This window comes from Bactrocera dorsalis, chromosome 6 (genome assembly GCF_023373825.1).
Source record: "Bactrocera dorsalis isolate Fly_Bdor chromosome 6, ASM2337382v1, whole genome shotgun sequence".
In the NCBI taxonomy this organism is placed as follows: Eukaryota; Metazoa; Arthropoda; class Insecta; order Diptera; family Tephritidae; genus Bactrocera; species Bactrocera dorsalis.
This window is the reverse complement of record NC_064308.1, coordinates 28,144,622-28,157,810: the sequence shown is the minus strand read 5'-3', so window position 1 is coordinate 28,157,810 and position 13,189 is coordinate 28,144,622. Positions and strand designations below refer to the sequence as shown.

The window sequence follows — 13,189 nt, the reverse complement described above, 5'->3', positions numbered from 1 at the left end:
CATATTTTTTAATTAATATATATTTAATTACACTGTACACATTCGTATTTATCAAAAATTTACACTAATTGTATATTTTTTAAGAAAATAAATATGCTTTAAAAATTATTTTGCACATTCAAAGTTTCAAGTGATTTGCGTGTTTACATTTATGACAAATAGCAGTGTTGCCATACTTTGTGTCCTGAAAATATAATCAAAAATGTGTATATTATAATTAAATAGAAAAAACGTATTATAGAATGGAAAGTTTTTCAGTTTTTCTCTCTTTTTGATTAAAATAGGTGTTCGATCGATGAGGATTATTTTTTTGAAGCGCGGCCGAAGGCCGCCAGTGCAGAAAGTAGTTCGACACAAAGGAACTATGAATACCCCGGTGTTCGATCGATGAGGGATAGAAAAATAGAAAAATGTTTAATAGAAAAATTTTTCATAGTTTCTTTAAAACACATTATGTCGCAACACTGGTACTTGTAATGACATGTGAAGAAAAACAAAACAAAACAAAACAGGACTAAATTGCATGTAAAATTGTGGAACTTTAAAGTGAAATATCTCGGAAACTATGAGCCTGAGGACGGTATATGTGTATACATTTTTTAATCCTGAGGACCTCCTCTATCCATTAGTACCATCAAATCGTGGCGCCGGAAAAATCGTAATCGTGCCCTTTCTGCGTTGGCGGCCTTCGGCTGCGCTCTAAAAAAATAACCCTGGTCGAGCGAATACCCGGGGTGACCGATGTACTTTCGTGTATTACTCCTTTCTGCGTTGGCGGCCTTCGGCCGCGCATCAAAAACAATAACCCTGGTCGGTCCAACACCGGGGTGTATCAGAGTTTTTTCGCATAGAACTCCTTTTTCCATTGGCGGCCTTCGGCCGCGCTTCAAAAAAAATAACCCTGGTCGGTCCAACACCGGGGTGTATCAGAGTTTTTTCGCATAGAACTCCTTTTTGCATTGGCGGCCTTCGGCCGCGCTTCAAAAAAAATGACCCTGGCCGGTCCAACACCGGCTACGCCATCCACAGTATTTTAGCATTGAACACCTTTTCGCGTTCACTTCATACATTTATTGCTAACTGGGTTTAATTTATTCCCTTTTGTTCGTGCTTTCTCGGCAATTTGACAGTTCAAATTAGGCAGTCATTTTGGTTTTTCGCATTACTGAACTCAATGCAGAAAAAGATGGGGTTGGGTTTAGTTAAGTATCCCATTTTCGCTGCTTATTTCTCTTAAATGCGTGCACGGATTTTTTTAAATTTATATAGCACGGATAGCCAATGAATTAAACTTTTATTTAAATGTAAATTTATTGTTAAATGTTAATTTGTTTTTTAGATATAAGTAAGCAAAAAACGCACATTTTCACATCTTCTCAAAAAATGGCTCTCTTCTTTTGAAGTTTTTGTTGCACTGCTTGCGAAAAATTTAACCAATTTAACACACACACATTCTTTGAAATATATTTAATTGAATTAATGATAAATTATGAATTTTAAGTTGCAATTTTATGTACAATGTAATAAATAAAACAGCTTTCAATTACGTCTTATACTGTTCCTTGAAATGTAAGCAAAATTACTGAATATGAACTGTCAAACGACGAAGAAAATAAGCACAAAAGGAAGACAATAATAACCCAACAAATCAAAATGGTAGGTCTTATATATATTTAGGTTACTTTACATAGGACTCTTTTCGGATCGATGGTTGTAAGTATTAACACATGTGAAAAGGGGTGGGGTGGGGTGGTGATCCTTAGGGCCACGCTCAATTAAGTTTATGCTATATATTTTAATAATGGAATAATACGTTAGTATTATTGAAAAAATGTTGGTTGGGTTAATTCTGTAGTAACGGTATATTGATTTCAATGGAATTCTACTATATTCGCGTGCCTTAATTTAAACGTGTTTTCGCAATTGAAAATTTGTAATATAAATAAATAAAATAACTCTATAATGATGTCAAATAACCAATCAGGTAAATATAATACGTTATTTAGCTCTCTGAAAAGTGGGCAATATATTACGTCCATATAACGAAAATTTGGAATAAAAAATCGCGCGATTTTTTATTCCAAATTTTCGCCTGCGGCGCTTGTTTCAATGTAATATAATGTAAATATATTATACTGAAAATATAATGAAAATATATTATACTGAAAATATAATGAAAATTTGGAATAAAAAATCGCGCGATTTTTTATTCCAAATTTTCGCCTGCGGCGCTTGTTTCAATGTAATATAATGTAAATATATTATACTTTACCTTTGCGCAAAACCTCTTCAAAATGGGATACTTAACTAAACATTCCCCAAAAGATGTATTTCATTTAAAGATTTACAAAGAAATTAACAATCAAAAGTAATTAAAAACATTACTAGTGGTTTTTATAATTCATAAGTAATAAGTATATGTATGTGCGTGAAAATGTATCCATAATTGGTTCGGTACAATGCACAACAGATGAAAATACACTAGCATATATTGAGAAATTTGCAAAAAAAAAATAGCATTTTTAAAGTGAATTTTTGGCAAAATTTGTGAACCGATTTTTATAAAATATGTTTTAAAATAAAGTTCGATAATTTAAGCATACATGCGTGTTTAAAATTTTCAATTTGGTTGTCTCGTTTAGGTACAGTGAGCCAAAATTAACCGGCGCGATACTAAACCCAACCCTTTGAATTTTCTACATTGTCTGTTGGCCACTGCCCTCCTTCCACAAAGGTATAACAAATTTTCCACATTAGGAATATCAATTAAGAATAACAATGACATCACCAAAAATTATGAGTATATATACCTTTAGGTAAGCTGGGACAGCGACCCATGCAAAATTATTTAATCTACAATTGTAATTTTTAGTTATATTAATTATAACCTAGTCTCTATTATTTCACTGAAGGTTAGGTATTTCAACTTGTTATTAAATGTTATAACCTTTTAATATCTCTATTAGGTTGATTAATTTGTTTATCATTTTTAGTTCCATGCCATTTTGCAATTCGATCTTAATTTTCCCCTCATTGGTTAGTGTATTTTCAATGACTCTATATGAAGATTCTTTTCTTTTTTTTTTTTAACAAGTGAAACAGTTTTTCCTTTAATTAGAGCAATCGTCAGCTCAAATACAACCGTTGATATTTTTTTATTGACTACAATTCACTATATCATATAATTCATATGTACAAGATTTTTAAGCCATTGCTGTCAGTTTAACCAACCATATCAACAATTTAAAAATTGTTTTAAGTTCCCATTTTTTATCGTTTTCTCTGTCGCCTGTAAAAGTATGTTACGTTATTTTTTGGGTGAAAATACATACTGCGTATTTTCATAACTATTATTAAAAAGGGGGAAAATGTTACAAACTTATTAAAAATATTTCTTCGAGAAAACGATTTCTTTAACTGGCACATACTAAAATATTAAAATTTTCTTAATTCGCAACTCGACTTAACAACAAACACTTACATATATCAAACAAATACTCACAAGTAAAACGACTCTGTCTCCTACCGAATAATAACATACTAATCCGAATTTCCTAAATGAAAACAGAATGGTCACCACCACACCATAAAGACAAATTTACCAGACGTCTCCACATGTTATCAAAATTGGTCTCCCTACGTAACTTAGTAGATGTTATGAAATAAATCTTAATAATTCTATCGGTTAATTGCCTTTGGGAAACTTATGTACATGTTACATGTAATTAATGATATTGTTGCGAATTTACTCCTTGCTAGTTTTACTTTACTGGGTTCGTATCTCTGGATTGACAAATGAAACCAAAAGCCGTTTAATTCACTTCAACTAAATCTCTTTATTTTACAACTCGTCTACACTATAGCAGTTTACTCTTAGCACTGGATGACTACGTTGGCGCTGCCACGGCTTATATAGCCACGCACTCCTCGCTGATGCCGACGTGTCCTTCTAGAATATTGCGTCTGGAAACTACAAGAACACAATGCAATACGACGCCAAATGCAGCTATTGTTTAGACAAGCAGACAGCCGTGGTGCCAGACGCAACTATTGTTTAAGTCGACCAGCAGATAGCCGCGTCGCCAGATGTCAACAACAAGACAAACACACGTAATGCTATTCCATATACATACAGCTATTGTTCAAAATAAGGGATGCATATAGCAATACAAATACAACTTAATACTATGTTCAGACCGACACCTAATCACACGATTTCGGCTGTTGCATGGATTATCCCACTAATCTTATACTATGTTCAGACCGACACTTAATCACACGATTTCGGCTGCTGAATGGATTATCCCACTAATCTTAAAAATTTATCAAGATTTCGCCATACAAAAATGACAGTTCCAAATCACTTCATTGAAATGATTTGAAACTGATCCTCGCTAAATCTGTCCGTGCGACTCTGATTTTGCGCAATCTACTTGTCAGCACTGGAAAAATACTAGTCAGCACTGGAAATCTGTTATTATCAAAGCTGATATAGACACTACAAAAATTGTAAACAAACAGTTTTGGTTGATTTGTACTGCGACAAAATAAAATAAATATGGAAATAACGCAAAAAAAAAAAGAGTTATGTGGAGTGAGGCTGCCGAGGCCTACTTAATAGAGGTATGGCAGCAAAAAATTCCCGAGCTGCGGTCAAACAGGAAAAATAACCACATTTATGAGGAGATGTCATGCATAATGCTTTTGGCTGGACATGAGTATACGTCCACCGAAATAAAAATAAAGATGCACAATTTTACAAACAAATACAGGTAAGTAATAAATTATGAGGTAAACATATAAATTAAATATTTTTTTTTATTTTTAGACAAGAAAAGCAGAAAATTGGCCCATCGGGTGGCTCCCCTAGTCAGTGGAAGTATTATGAGGCGGTCCACCAAACACTAGGCGGTTTTAAAAGTTTTTGTCCCGCCGAACTTGTGGAAGACAGTATTATGGGTAAGTTTTAAGCGCATTGGAGTAGATTCAAATATTCATAATAAAATAAAAAACTTTTATGAAATGTTTCTTTACACTTTTATTTGTTTCTTCTATTTTCAGTTGACATGGACATGGAGCCAATTTACATTGAGGCCGATGCAGAAGCAGAGTCGCCGCTCTCAAGCCCAGGCGATGGACCTTCAACGTCGCATGGTTGCGCTCGGCCATCGTCAAGCGATGCTTTAAGAAAGAAAAAACCAACAATAATGGAAGAAATAAAGGAAGATTTATTTAAGGCGACTAAGGCGATGACGGAAAACGATGAAAAGCGTCTTTCTCTCCTACAAGAATACATAAGCGATTCAAAAGAAGTGAAGGACGCTTTCATCGACTTCCTTCGTCGCCAAAAATAGGTTTAAAAATTTCTTTAAGTTTTAGTTTAAGATATAAGGTAACTAATGAAATGAAAATGAATTTAATTATGTTAATGAATAGAAAATTTGTTTTTAAGTTTTAGTTTTAAGATGTACATATAAATGAAGACTGAAAAATGAAATTAATTATGTTAATGAATAGAAAATTTGTTTTTAAGTTTTAGTTTTAAGATGTACATATAAATGAAGACTGAAAAATGAAATTAAATATAAAATACATATTAAATATAAAATTCATAAAATATATAAATATCTGTTTTTTTGTACAGGAATTGAATTATGAGATATGTAAGTATGAATCGGTTGAGATTTAATAATATTTCAAAGTTGAATGTAATAACTCACCGAAATACGAAACGAACGCTTGTCTTATTTCCTCTGCTCTTGGGTTGAAATTTCCACAAATGTTAGAGACGTCTTCTGGCAACTGCCGAGATTCATTTTCGATTTGTTGTGCTGCAATCCACTTTTCATTAATTTCATCATTTTCCTCATTTAAAAAGTTATGCAAAACACAGCACGCTTTTATGACAATTTTCGTGTTGGCTATGTGGTTATCCAATCCTTTTCCAACCCGTCTAAACCTTTCCTTTAAATGACCGAAAGCATTCTCCACCACTCTTCGGCATTTCGAGAGTACATAGTTGAATTTTTTTTTATCCAATGATTGGTTTACACAAAACGGGTACGGTTTCATCAAATGTTCATCAAATTTGAACGCAGAGTCGCCCAACAAAACGACTGGAACATTAATTGACGATATTTGTCTACTCATGTCTTTAAATATAGTACATTGTACCAACTCTTTTTTTAAAGATGAACACTCAAATATTGAAGAGTCATTACAACGGCCTGGACTACCAACGTTGATGTATATAAAGCGACACCTATAACATTAAAGAAATACATTAGCTGTTTAAAAGAGCTTCATGAAAAAACTTACCTTGCATCTACTAAAGCCAAAAGAACTGTGGATTACCAGCCTTTGTAATTGTAGTAGTCAACAGCATCTTCTGCAGCTGGGCGCACTTCTATATGACAACCATCTAAAACTTAAAAATATATAAAAACTCCAATGTAAAAAATTTAACTTGTTACCTATAGCTCCTAACACTTGAGGGAAACCCAATGACTCAAAACCCTTTACATACTCGCGCAATTGAATTTCGTTCATTGGGAATTTCTTTAAATACAAAGGCCACAAACATCGCCAGACTTCATGACAGAAATCCATTAGAATGGGGCAGACAGTGCTTTTACCAACTCCGAACAGATTTCCAATTGTTCGGTATTCTGCAGAAGAGCCAAGAGCATATAAAGCAATAGCAATGCGTTTCTCTAATTGAATTGCTTTCCGGTAGTTAGTGTTTTTCTTCTCCAAGCCTTTCAACATAATACACAATTTAATGAAAGAATTGCGCTTCATTCGGAAGTTGTGTTTAAAAAATGCATCTGAATTCACCTGGCAGTCGACTTCCCAAAACGTTTGGCCACGAGACTGAATTATATACACATTATAATTAAACTAAATTATAATACCAATATTTATATACATATATATGTAGGTACTTGCCTTTATCCAAATAGACCTTGTTGAATTTGCTCCATATAGCCTACATATTTTTAGTGCTACGTGTTCATATAGCAAACGTTTCATTGCTAAGTGATTAGAATCAAACAATTCCCAAATTATTTCCATTGAGCGGAGATAATTTAGAAAAAAAAAGACAATTTTTATAACAAGGTACGACATTGCAATGTTTTCCTTCAATAAATACTTTGATGTTTATGGCTGAATGTCAAAAACATCTGATTTATAAATCACTAACGGCAGTAAGAACACTGTTGGATTACGAAATGCTTAAATGTAATCTAATCTTTGAAATTTTCGGTCTGAACATAGTATTAAAAATTTATCAAGATTTCGCCATACAGAAATGACAGTTCCAAATCACTTCATTGAAATGATTTGAAACTGATCCACGCTAAATCTGTCCGTGCGACTCTGATTTTGCGCATTCTACTTGTCAGCACTGGAAAAATACTAGTCAGCACTGGAAATCTGTTACGTTATCACAGCTGATTTAGACACTACAAAGGGAAAAAAATGTAAACAAACAAATTTTTTTTAAAGCAATGAATCTAATTTCACCTGAAAATCGATTTAACAAATGAAAAATGCATCCATTATTTCTATTACATGGAAAATATTAAAAAAGACGGCTTTTATTTCAAAATATCATATGACAATCTTTTCTTTTGATAAATATTAAGCCATGTGAATTCTTGAATGACAATAACAGCTGTTTTTTGATCTTTCTAACCGCAGTGAGAACACTGTTGGGTTATGAAATGATTAAATGTAATCTAATCTTTGAAATTTTCGGTCTGAACATAGTATAATACTACTTTTGTAACACTGCCCTCCACTTAAGCCTAATCGTCCCGATTAGGCACAAATCCTCTTGAACCAAATGGGGCGAGCCTCTCCAAATGTACTACTTTCATTTTACATCGTGCTTTTCCATTTCTTTGTATGCGGTATACCACGTCATTAAGTCGTTTCATCACCATATAGGGCCCTTCTCAGGCTGTCTGCAATTTCGGGGACAAGCCTTTCTTTCGAAGTGGATTGTACAACAGGACCAGATCACCTTTTTCAAAATCTTTTGAATTTGCCGCTTGATCGAACCGGTCCTTCATCTTATTGCTCATCAGATGCGTGTACTGCCTTACCATTAGATGCAATTCATTCATTTTTTCCTTTAAGGCAGAGCAATAATCTCCATCATTTCTTACAGCTGTAGGATTCGTTGCAAACTTAAGATCAGCAGGGAGTCGCAGATCAGATCCGAAATAATCTTTTGGCGTGTAACCAGTTGTCTCGTGCTTCGCTGAACGATACGCCAGCAGGAACATCTGGATGCACTTGTCCCAATTCCGTTGATCTTTATCAACGTTTTTCCGCAGATGTTCTTCGAGCGTTCGGTTGAATCTCTCTACCATCCCATCTGATTGTGGATGTAACGCTGTTGTCCGTGTCCTGTGGATGCCCAATAATGTACAGACTTCTTGAAAAACGGAAGATTCGAAATTCCTGCCTTGATCTGAGTGTAATTCGACGGGCACTCCGAACCTTGTTATCCAATTTTCTACAAACGCTTCGGCTACTGTCTTCGCTTCTTGGTTTGGTAAGGCATATACTTCTGGCCATTTACTGAAATAGTCCATGACAACCAGTAGATATTTGTTTCCGGCCGTACTGGTTGGGAACGGACCTGCAACATCCATTGCGACTCGTTCAAATGGTGATCCCACGTTGTACTGTTGTAGCCTACCACGACTTTTGGCTTTAGGACCTTTATCAGCCATGCACTCAACGCAATTACTTATCCATTCTGCTATGGAATCTCGACAACCGATCCAGTAGAACCATTGTTTAATCTTCTCTATAGTTTTTGTAATTCCAAGGTGCCCTCCACTTGGTCCATTGTGATATTCTTTCAATACTTTCGGGATCATGGACTTCGGTACTATGATCAGCAGACGAGACTGTTTGCCATCTTCGCTTTCCCAGGTACGATGAAGGTATCCATTAACGAGGTTTATGCTGTTCCATTGGGCCCAATATGCTTTTGCAGTTGGACTCTCGCTACTTATTTGTTCTTTTGGTGGTCGTACCCCATTTTTTTTGGCCATTACCAGCTTTGCAAGATCAGGGTCCTCCAGCTGATTGATTCTGATGCGGTGAGGAGTCCAATCATCTTCAGGTTCTATATTCAGTAATCGCACGTCGATTATACCTTCTTTTCCTTCTGATTTGGAGCAATGTTCACATTCCAGTGGACAAGGGCGACGTGATAATGCATCCGCATTTTTGTGGTGAATCCCCTTTCGATGTTCCGTTTCGAAGTCGTAATTCTGTAATCTTTCGATCCATTGTGCAATTTGGCCTTCCGGATTCTTAAACTGTAATAACCATTTTAATGCTGCATGATCAGTCCTCAGCAAGAATCGTTGTCCATACAAATACTTGTGGAAATGTTTTACACATTCCACCACAGCTAGTAGTTCTTTTCGCGTCACACAGTAGTTTTTCTCTGGTTTCCCGAGCACTCTGCTGTAATACCCAATTACTCTTTCTTGCCCGTCGATGAGCTGAGACAGGACACCTCCAATTCCATAAGCGCTCGCATCTGTATCCAGGATGAATTTCTTTCCAGGTATTGGATAAGCCAACATCGGCGCCGTCCAAAGTAGTTCTTTAAGCTGCTCAATCGCTTTTTCTTGTTCCAACTGCCATACAAACAGGCGATTCTTCTTTGTTAAATCATGTAAACTTCTAGCCACGTTCGCAAATCCAGGTACAAAACGGCGGTAATACGTGCATAAGCCAAAGAAGTTGCGGAGTTCATCTATGTTGGTGGGTCGAGGTCAATCTTTGACTGCTTTTATGTTTCCTTGATCCTCGGTGTGAATCCCCTCAGTTGACACTTTATGTCCGAGATATGTGACCTGCTTCTTCCATAATGAACAATTTTTGGGATTCAAGCGTAATCCGGCTGATGCTATTCGCTGAAAGACTTCCTCTAGATTTTTCAGATGATCATCAAAACTTTTTCCCATGATGATAATGTCATCAAGATACACCAAACATGTCTTCCAGTTGAGTCCTTTTAACACATGTTCCATCAGTCGCTCGAACGTTGCAGGCGCATTACATAACCCAAATGGCATCACAGAGAATTCCCATAACCCGTCGCCCATACTGAAAGCGGTCTTTTCACGGTCACGTTCATCAATCTCGACTTGCCAATATCCACTTTGTAGATATAATGTAGAAAACCATTTCGCTCCAGACAAGGTGTCTAATGTATCGACGATTCTCGGTAGAGGATAACTGCCTTTCTTTGTGACATCATTCAACTTCCTATAATCTACGCAGAAACGGGTGCTACCATCTTTCTTTTTAACTAAGACGATAGGTGAGCTCCATGGACTTATTGAAGGTTCGATTACACCGTTTTTGTGCATGTCTTCAATAATTTTGTAAGCATCCTCACGTTTTGCTAGTGGAACCCTACGCGGAGCTTGTCGGATTGGTTTAGCGTCTCCAGTATTTATGCGATGTTTGACAATGCCGGTTCTTCCTGTGTTTCCTTCGTTTGCAAATATGGATGCGTATTTTTCTAATAGTTTTTCTGCTTTTAATTTTTCATTTCCATGCAGTTTGTTCAGCAAATTATTTAGGAGTGTAGGACTTATCTGCTGTGGCTCAATTGTAGGCTTCTGTTGTGACCGTTCGCATCGTGCTATTGCACTTATATTCTGGCACTGTCCAATTACTGCTCCTTTCTTCAGACTTATAGGTGTGTTGAATTCATTCACTACTCTGACCGGAATGGTGCCGTCTTCTCTAGTTTTCACAAGCGTTCTTCCTACCAATATGGGTGTATCTATTTTTGTTGGTTCCACAATCCACAATTCTTCAGTCCCACCTCCTCCATTCACTTTAGCCCATACAATCACCTGAGATTTTGGTGGAATACTCTGATTATCATCAACAATCACCCTCTTACTTTCAACGTTGGTCACATATCCGGTGTTTATAGGCATCTCCATGTTCTGGCAAAACAGCATTTGCTTGTTTAAATCCAAAGTAACCCCGTGATCAATCATGAAATCTACTCCCATTATAATTTCATCCGTGATTTCTGCTACGATGAAGGTGTGATTAACTTCCAGAGTACTAATCATCACTTCGCAAAACACTTTTCCCGCGACAGCTGCTTCCTCCCCGGTGGCCGTTCGAAGCTTGCAACCGACTAATGGTACAACCGTTCCTCTTACCACATCCGGTCGGATAATTGAATGTGTGGCACCAGTATCCAAAGTAAGCGTTGACAGTCGTCCATTTACGATGCCGTTGATAGTAAGATTGTTGTCATGGCGACCTATTTGTGATATCGAGATGGCGGGGCAAATAGTTGTGGGAACCAGCTCACGCCCCTTTGAACTGTTCCGTTTTAATTTAACGACTTGTGAGATGTGGATGCTCCGTCCTCGTTATCTGTTGGTTGTTTCCGTTTTGATGGGTTTACTTTTATATTGCAATTTCGGGTAAAGTGACCCGCTTTTCCACAGTTGAAACATCTTCCTGTTGTATTTACTCGCGGTGCAGCAACTGTCTTCAGAGTCTTCAATATTTCTTCCATCAGCGCCGGTTGTTCCATTTCAACCCTTTGTACTTTGTGTGCTGGTTTACTTAGTAGGGAAGCTGTTTCCTGTGTGAGGGCGTGCGAAACCGTTTCAGCAAACGTTCTTTTTGGCAATGCATATGTGGCGCGTTTGGTGTCCACATCACGAATTCCATTTATGAAACATTGAATTTTTACCCTCTCAATGTAATCCACAGGTGCATCTGCATTTGCCAAATGAGCCAGTCGTTCTATTTCAGTTGCGAACTCTTGCAATGACTCGTTCATCTTCTGACCCCTATTTTGCAGTTCGATCTGGTATATTTGTTTCCGGTGCTCACTACCATATCGTCTTTCTATCGCACTCATCAATGCCTCATAGTTGTCCCGTTCACAGTCTGGAATAGTCTGAAGGATTTCTGCCGCAGGCCCTTTCAATGATACAAACAAGGACGCCACTTTGTCCGCTACATTCCCGTTATTGGCCATTGCTGTCTTTTCAAACTGAAGTTTGAAAATTTGAAATGGAATACTTCCATCGAATGTGGGTGCCTTCAATCTTGGATTATTTGTTGATGGTGCAGGGCCATGCAGTTGCAGTTCTCGCCCACGATTACTTAATTGAAGAACTTCTTGATTTTAAATTTTCTTCGTCATTTTTTAAAGTGCTTAATTCGTCTTCAAATTTTGAAAATTTCTCTTGCATTTGTTTTTGTAGTTGTGTAGTATTTTCCTGTTGTACCAAACGATTTTCTAACTGCGTATTATTTTCAGTCATTTGTTGTGTAAGGCAAGACTTTAACTGTGATGTATTTTCAGCTATTTGCTGTGCCAGACGATTTTCTGTTTGCACTGCATTTTCTGCCATTTGCTTAATAGCCACTAACAGCATGTTCATGTCCACACTCGATGATGTTCGTTGTTCTTCTACTTTTTCTTCTACCTTTGTAGAAGTTTCTGACCCATCAAATTCGAACTCGCCCACATTAATTCCATCCGCTTCCATTGCTTCACGTAATCGTGCCTGCAGATCCGCCTTTTGCCCGCTTATCGGCAAATTGCGCTCCTCCAGTTCCTTTTTTAATTGCTGAATTCTCAATTCTGCGAATTTAACCATCTTGAATTTGGATTATTTGACAACCCCACTTCTGACACCAATTGTTGCGAATTTACTCCTTGCTAGTTTTACTTTACTGGGTTCGTATCTCTGGATTGACAAATGAAACCAAAAGCCGTTTAATTCACTTCAACTAAATCTCTTTATTTTACAACTCGTCTACACTATAGCAGTTTACTCTTAGCACTGGATGACTACGTTGGCGCTGCCACGGCTTATATAGCCACGCACTCCTCGCTGATGCCGACGTGTCCTTCTAGAATATTGCGCTTGGAAACTACAAGAACACAATGCTATACGGCGCCAAATGCAGCTATTGTTTAGATAAGCAGACAGCCGTGGTGCCAGACTCAGCAATTGTTTAAGTAGATAAGCAGACGGCTGCGGCGCCAGATGTCTATTGTTTCGACAAGCAGACAGCCGGGGCGCCAGATGTCTACAACAAGACAAATGCTATTCCATATACCTACAGCTATTGTTCATAATAAGGGATGCATATA

The 13,189-nt window shown here is 36.9% G+C and overlaps 2 protein-coding genes across 4 annotated transcripts in view; one reads left to right on the top strand and one right to left on the bottom strand.

The window, feature by feature from the left end:
* The window catches only part of LOC105224889 (ankyrin-3), a 610,175-nt gene that overhangs the window by 154,209 nt on the left and 442,777 nt on the right, over window positions 1-13,189 (bottom strand). The window contains exon 1 of one of the 3 annotated variants that reach the window (XM_049460052.1): window positions 3,503-3,641. The exons of 1 other annotated variant lie outside the window; for it this stretch is intronic. The gene's annotated coding sequence lies outside the window, so the exon portion shown is untranslated. Of the gene's footprint in view, window positions 1-3,481; window positions 3,642-13,189 lie in introns of those variants that run through there. One more of the 3 variants, XM_049460053.1, reaches the window with a different exon arrangement.
* On the top strand, window positions 3,663-6,256 carry LOC109579297 (uncharacterized). Its single transcript, XM_019989073.2, has 3 exons — window positions 3,663-4,772; window positions 4,829-4,959; window positions 5,062-6,256. The coding sequence occupies exons 1-3, from the start codon at window positions 4,588-4,590 to the stop codon at window positions 5,352-5,354; spliced, it is 609 nt and encodes a 202-aa protein (XP_019844632.2). The 5' UTR covers window positions 3,663-4,587; the 3' UTR covers window positions 5,355-6,256.